The sequence below is a fragment of the Mastacembelus armatus genome, chromosome 17 (genome assembly GCF_900324485.2).
Source record: "Mastacembelus armatus chromosome 17, fMasArm1.2, whole genome shotgun sequence".
NCBI classification, from domain to species: domain Eukaryota; kingdom Metazoa; phylum Chordata; class Actinopteri; order Synbranchiformes; family Mastacembelidae; genus Mastacembelus; species Mastacembelus armatus.
Window position 1 is genome coordinate 2,022,741 of NC_046649.1, and position 7,909 is coordinate 2,030,649.

Consider the following 7,909-nt stretch of genomic DNA (forward strand, 5'->3'; position numbering starts at 1 on the left):
CTGGTGAGCACTGTTTGTCTAGGATGGCAGAGTTTGTGAACTATTTATGTAGCCACCATGTATGATGAGCTTGGAGTATCAGACTGAATTCCGACCACTGTGACTTGTTCATTTTACTGTAAGCATAATTTTAAAGAAATGTAAAGAAAAGACTACAAACCAAAAAGAAGCAACACAACATTAACCAAAATACAGACACAGTCACACAGTACCAGCTGGCAGGTATGTGATCTCACGTTGTGTTGTATTTAAGAACAAAATTAATATGTAGCCTGAACTAAAAATCGCTTGATAGACCTACATACAATTTTGCAAAATGTGGATTCCACTGTGTATTTTGTACTAATGGGTATCATTCAAAATGAGACCTTCACTAGCCATATGACATTTTAAAATGTTTTCTACCATATACCCTTTGGACACATATTTCATCCTATTCCATTCATGTCACAGGAATGTTAAAACCAAGACAAAAAGAGATGTACACTATTTCACTTAAGGTTTTATGATTTGCCATTCCTGATAAGCCATCAGGGAATCATGGCAATAAAAACTAGGCTACAGGACTAGCTGACTACATGACAGATTTTTAATAAAAGAACATTCCACGTAGCAACATGTCGTCTCACCTTTCTGGTCCAATAATGGAAAGGCTCATTTAAGTAATTAACCTTTGTTAGGGATAAAAGACATTTCTCACACAGACTGCATCCCCAAACACACACTATTTTTCTGTCTCTCTCTCATTTATTATATCTGTCAAAGGCTTTCTGAGGAACAATAAAAATATAACTGGATAGAACATCTGACAGCAAACGTGTGTGTGCGGTAAAGAGAGTGGGAGGCTGTCACGTCCCATCATCATGCTTATTAAAACGCTCCACCCGCTCCCCATCATTCCCGGTGACGTAAGCCACCAAACTACTTAAATAAGCCGCGGAGCCAGCAGCTCTACACAGAGAGCTTGGAAGGTACCCCATAAGAGTTTTTTTGTTTTTTTCCCCTCTAAAACGTGACACCGTGTGCGCCGTGCTCCGGCTTCACTGTGCGTCCCGGAAACCCGAAGGCAGTACGCAGATATTCAGAGAGAGAGAGAGAGGAGGGGGGAGAACACACTGTGCGTGTTGTGTTTGCTGATTGACTGAACCGTAACCGCTCTGCTCACCGCGTGCAAGACAGCGCGCGCGCAAATATATTGGGTACGCGGACGAGGAAAGCACAGAACGACCTAACTATCGTTTACAATAACGCAGAGGTAAGACAATAACTTTTTAATTTAACAGAAATAACCTGTTCTACTATCCCCGCCACCACCACCACTACTACTACTAGGCTATTAAGACTACTATAAATACTACTAGTCTACAACAACTGCTAATACTAATACACTGAAAGATCCACAAAAGCATATACATTATAGGAAACTAATGGCATGCAACATTTTTAAACATCCTTTTTCCATCATCACTTGATTTTACCTTTTACTTTGAAACTCTTAATGTGAATCTTAATGTTACCAATCTGACAAAGTTTTAACCTTGTTCTGATTTTGTAATTTACTGTCCTCAGTCCATGGCTGTCCCCACTCATAGATGCATGTGGATGCTGGTCCTAGGCGTGTGTGTGTCGCTGGTGGTTGGAAAGGACTGCGGAAAGGAGTGCGCACTATGTGTGTACCGTCTGCTGGGACAGCAGTCTGGTTTCTCCTCCATGGTAATATCACCCCATAATTGCTGTAATTAACTACAATTTATATTTCTAACACACTTAGAGATAAACTAGTAATTGTAAAATAGAAAATGTTTTACAGAGACAGTCTGGTGTTTCACCAATGGTAATTTTTTTATTATAGATAAACCCAGTTTTATACAGAAATTTAGTTACAGTCACAAGTCTGGTTCCTCATTTTTAGAAAGTCATATTAATAAAATTTAGTGTTTTAGTACACCCAAGGACCAACTCACAATAGCATTGAATACTATCTTATTAAAGTTTGCTACTGTAATTTACTGAATAAAAAACATATAATTTTGAAAGTACTTACCAACCATTTTAAAGGTTAAAAGAACTTTTTTTTTTTCACTCCATCCCTTTCCCCTTTCATTTGTTTCTTTCTGCGGTCATCATTTCTCCCTTTCCTGTCTCCTGCCGCTCTGTTCTTTCCACTCCTTCTATTTGTGCCTCCTCACCACTTTCATTACCCTACCTCTTTTATTTTCTAATTTTCCTTATTAGAAGACTGCAGATAATGCCTCAACAAACATATCATTAATAGTTCTTTCATTTATAAGTTTTGAGGGTTTTCCTTTCCTTTCTGTTCTTTTCCTATTTGAATCCCTCTTTGTTCAGTCTGTGGATTCCAAGAGGGATTCAAACAGTCAATTATGGTGATATTGTTCTGTTCTGTTTAAAGCCAAAAATTCAAAACTGGAAGGGTATTTTTCAAAAGTCTTTCTCTTTTTCTTTCTCCTCCCCTGCCCCCTTTTTCTTGTCTCATTTATTTGACTTTGAATATCCATTTTCCTTTCTCTGTTTTTTGTTTCCTTTTTTCAGTTACATCCGTGATCCTGTTTTTACACCAGTCATAGTTATACTGTTCTACAGACAGAATTCAAACCAAAAAGCTGAATACAAGTACATTTCAGTTTGACTGATTGATTGAATGTTGTTCATGTAATATATATATTTACATTTCATTTTGGGGATTTTACTTGCTTTGGGTGTCTTGACATCAATGGGATTTTCAGTTTGGTTGCGTGACTGAGTTAATGGTGAGCACAGGAAAATGCTTTCTCTTATCTTTTCTGTGATATCAACATTACTAGTTCATGGAGGTAGGTTTATTTAATGAGCAGATAAAATATAATTTCTTACTTGTTTGAAACACGGACTAAAATGTTTATGATTTCAAATGTTTACATCTAACAATTTCTTATTTTATCTGTAATTCACACAGAACTACCCAATGTAGAATTAAAGAATGTTTTAATGACATTTAATAATGCATTTTATTAGCACTTAAGTGCCATTTACTTATAAAATTCTGGACTAAATAAGTTTCCATATTTTAATAATGAATAGAGCTCTGATCCTCTAAAAATGTATATAAAAGATGCCAATAATGTGTAAATTAAATTTAGACTAAGAGTACATTAATTCACTGAATTCTCTACCCTTTTAAAATGTGTCAGACTTGGATAAAATATTAATAGCAGTCTATCTTGAATGAGGATGAAAACCTGTTCATATTTGGTTGCCTTTTCTCTCTTTACGTAATTGCTACTTATTGATCACTTCCCATTATGCCCGGTAGAGGTTGCTGCTGCCCTTGACTCTCTCAGCCCCTCAGGCTCCAATATGCCCTTAATTTTCCTGTTCATTAATTTTGTTTTCATCAGCTGGTGGCACTGAAAGCTCAGCAACAATCCCTCCTCTGTGTCATGAAACAGGAATTTCTTGTCTCAAATAAATGAAATCCAATGGCACATACGAGGTTAAGAGCAGGTTATCCCAGCAGTGTGCAGCCCCCCCACCCCAGACACAGTAGAAGCCTTTAGTCTGATAGTACCGCTAAAACAAAGGTTTTAGGGACTTAGAGTTAAAGAGTTAGTTATAGGGTTCCCTGGAATCAGTGGATGGCAGGTGGGGACACAAAGCTTTTATAGAGTATGGTCCCTTTAGATCTTTCTAATACTTTGTATGTGGGTGAGGAACAGGCTGAAGCAGATGGATTTAACCAAGATTTTGTGTTTTTCTATGTTGTTAAGAGGGTAAGTGAGGGATGTCGTAGATAAAATAGGCTGTTATGTTCTTCCAAACCATCTGTTTTCTATTGCAATCACTCCCTTGTCGACTGTTTCTGTCTTTTGTTTAGTCTTTGTCTGTTGTTCTCTATTTGAACAGAAGCTTGAAGGACAGTGCACACAAGACAGATGGCAGAGCATTCTCTGTAGCATTTCTGTCTTCGTTTCAATTTTTCAGTAGCAATTCATCAAACATTATCATCATGGGCAGAAAAATGAAGCAGCAGTGATGGATGGAATGAGCCATAATTAAAACCCCTAACCCTTTTGTGTCTCAATTTGTCAGTGAAAAACAAGCCAGAATTTGTTCTCTGTGTCTTACCATACACAACAGACAGGGTTTATTTTTTTGATGATCCAGCAGACAGGTAGAGGGAGAATCACTGAGCTATTCTCATACCACAAGTGAAAAAAGTTCATATAAACAAATTTTATAATGCACATTGTGCAGGTGACCTGCTAAAGTTGTAAGGAGGCATGCTTAAACACACAATATGTCCCAGTTATATCTCAAAATTCACAATCACAATTTCCTGAAGCCCAGGGTGACATCTTTAAATTGCAAGGTTTTTTTCCTGTGATCAATCACATTGACATTTGAAGATATTCAAAGTTTATTATTTGTTGGCAGTGATTGATACATACTAAACAATTTTTTTGGCAGGTGACAACACCAACTAGCCCAGATTGGGACACCCAGTCCAACTGGATCCAATCAGTCATTAGGGCTATGCGATTAATCAAATTTTGATTTCGATTTCAGGTCTCAATGATCACAAAAACTATGTAATACAGAAAAAAACAATTATTCCATTTTTATTTTGGCCTTTGTTCTTAATGACACACATGCACACTTTCGCCCCTCCGGGAGCCCAAACTCTCTCAGCATATACTGTCGGCGAAACAAATCGCGTATGTGGTATCTGGTGGCATTTAAAAATCAGCGCCAGTGAAGATGGCGGAAAGAGAGCAGCCACAGAAGTCTGGTCAACAAAAGAGGTAGAAGCAATTCCATTGTTTGGGAACAGTTTGGATTCGAAGAAACGTGGATCAAAAACATAATATGTGCAAGATTTGCTACGCGATGGCGTTGGCACCGCTATTAATACATTTGAATATATTTTATATTATTCGTTTTAAGGAGAATTGAGTTTTTTGTTCAATAAATGTGACATATTTCTAAAGTCAATCAGTAATCGTGTAAAATAATCGGGATTATTTAAATAAAACTGGGGTATTTATAAAAGACACATTTCCAATAAGAATGGTAGAAGTTGAAGCAGCATGAGCCACCATAGATTGACTTTATGTTGAGATTCTAAAAAAACTTGATCCTACATTTTGCAAATCAGCTAGGTCTCAGTCACTGATGTTTTTGTATCTTGGTGTCTGCATAGAAACCAGAATGAATTAGATTGCTAACAAAAACACAAAACTAGACAGTTTACAGATGAGTCACAGACATTATGACCACTGACATAAAGTGAATAACAGAGATTATCCTGTTACTGTGGCATCTGCGAGCGTGTTGGGTATATTTAACCAGCAGATGAACATTAAGTCCTCACAGCTGATGTGTGTGAAGCAGGAAAAACAGACTAAGTGTAAGGATGTGAGTGGCTCTGACAGGGGCCAAAGTGTGGTGGCTTGATGGGTGTTCCTGGTCTGCAGTAGTTAATACAGATTAAAGGTTGTGTAAGGAAGGACAAACAGTCAACAGCCAACAGGGTCATGGGTGTCCAAGGCTCACTGATGACGAGACTAACCTACTGTTGATTAATTTAATTTAATTAATGAAACTTTTTAAATTTCATTTATACTTTTTAAAAAAATCCCATTTTCTTTGAATCTTTGTTGCAGTTTTGTACAGTTTGTACAGTTTTGAACCAGCCCTGGCTATATCCCTTACATACTGATGGGCATTTAAAATATTCAGACTGCTCAGCTTAGATCATTGTGAACAAAATAATTTTCAAATCGTTTATTGATTCGTGATATCCACATCTATGCAAAATATTTCCTGACTCTAGTGCGAAACTCAACACATACATAGGATTGACATTTGCATTTAAAAAGAACGCAATTAAGTGCATTTTCTAAAATGTTGAGTTTGCCTTTTAATTTCCGAACATATCCTTTATATCACCAAAGGGCCCTTACTGTATATTGAGTCTCTTAAGATCATACTTTTATTTATCATACTTTATATACTACATTATTTTATCTGTGAAGTTTGGGGGGTTAACATGGAAAAGGAAATTATTCTTTCCCCTGATCAAACCATGGTGATATTTTAATAGAACCATGAAACTATCTGGAAGAAACAACACCTTGTAATTGAAACCATTGTATTCATAAGACTGAAAATCATAATTATATTTTTGTTTTTTCCAGACATGCTCATTTGAGTGTGATGGTGTTTTGGACAGCCAGAAGCTCCACATTTGCCAGGACTACATATTGGAGGAAGAAAAACACATTCCTGTGGATTCTGACACTCGTCAACTGCAAGAACAGGAAGCAGCAGGCGCCATGATTGTTAATGATGAAGACGCAACAGAGCATCAACTGGCCAAGAAGTATGGTGGTTTCATGAAGCGCTATGGTGGTTTCATGTCTCGCCGCTCCTCCTCTCCAGAGGGAACATTAGAGGATCCTGGAAACCAGGGCGAGGAAGAAAACGTTCGCCTAGAGGTCCTAAAGATTCTTAACTCAGCTACTGAGAATGGCAGTGAAGGGGATGATCAGGGGGGCGATACAGTGAAGCGGTATGGAGGCTTTATGCGTCGGGCTGATGGAGCTGTGGTGCACAGCAACCTGCTAGAGGCAGTGTTGGGCCGTGGGCTCAAGAAGCGCTATGGAGGGTTCATGAGGCGCGTGGGCAGGCCTGAGTGGCTGGTAGACAGCAGCAAGAATGGCGAGGTGTTGAAACGCGCTTGGGAGACTGGCAGTGAGCTTCAGAAGAGGTACGGAGGTTTCATGGACTAGTACACCACAGTTATGACCCTTCAATTCCTCCATCCCTCCAGCCCCCTCTCTTCAACCAATCACCTTGTAGTCTGGACTTGTTGGTGTTTAAATCAACTCCTCTTCTGCTAATTACATTGTGTCATCTGGCTTTGTATACCGTGCTGCTGCCTATGCCATTGGTTCAATAGGTCCTGTAATGATTAAAAAATGAATATATATCATTCAAATGTACACAATTTTTGGGTCCGTTTCTGGTTTTCATGTTAATATTATTTATTAAACTGGTATGTTGATCAAGACATGTGGGTCAAGTGTATGATTTGCAAAAAAAAAATACCATGTTCAAGTTTTTGTGTGCACAAGGGTTTGGGTTTCGGAAGGAAGATATATGCTAGTCATAAAGTCTTCAAACATTAAAATATGAAAACATTTGCTCTATTCACACAGCAGAAAACATGATGAAATTGGATTTGAAACAGGATGGATTACAGCAATTTACATAGAAACATTGTGTCGGCTCCTATATTCTTTATGCACTAACTGGACTTGACACATTACCTGACCTGGTACTTAATGATAGATCATCTTTGCATTTTAACTGAAGCACACAGCGGTATTTTGGATATGGTGTTCAATTCAAAATCAGAATCAGTTTTATTGCATAGGATGTTGGATAAGGAAGTTGACTCAGTAATGGAACAGGGAAATAAGCTGTCCTTGTTTGTAGTAGTTTTGATATAGTGTTTTGTAGCACCATCCAGAGGATGTTGAAACAGTCTGTGTCCAGGATGTGAGGGGTGTGGAGAAATCTTCTCTGCCCCCCTCTTGACACATGAGGTATACACTACAGGTTCTTGATGGAGGGCAGGCTGGCAGCCTGAACTGTCCATTGGAGCCTGGTCCTGTCATGTTTGACTGCTAAACGAACTGCTGAACCTCTGATGTTGCAGTCTCACCGGCTTGTAAGATTACAGTTTCCGCGTTCAGCTCCAGGGCCAGCAATTCAACCTATGCCTACATATGCAGATTCGTCACCATCTCAAATTAGAGGTCAGAGGGGTTCATTGAGGTGCAGTCCCTGGGGTAGAGTGTGAAGAGCAGGGAGGAGAGCATACATCCTTGGGGGCTCCTGTGCT

At 38.6% G+C, this 7,909-nt stretch overlaps 1 protein-coding gene across 1 annotated transcript; it reads left to right on the forward strand.

Moving 5' to 3' along the window:
- Nucleotides 1–1,020: 1,020 nt before the first annotated feature.
- Nucleotides 1,021–6,791, forward strand: LOC113134725 (proenkephalin-A). The gene is made up of 3 exons (XM_026314220.1): nt 1,021–1,255; nt 1,570–1,713; nt 6,198–6,791. Exons 2-3 carry the CDS (start codon nt 1,573–1,575, stop codon nt 6,789–6,791), a joined length of 735 nt encoding a protein of 244 aa, XP_026170005.1. The 5' UTR covers nt 1,021–1,255; nt 1,570–1,572.
- Nucleotides 6,792–7,909: the final 1,118 nt, after the last annotated feature.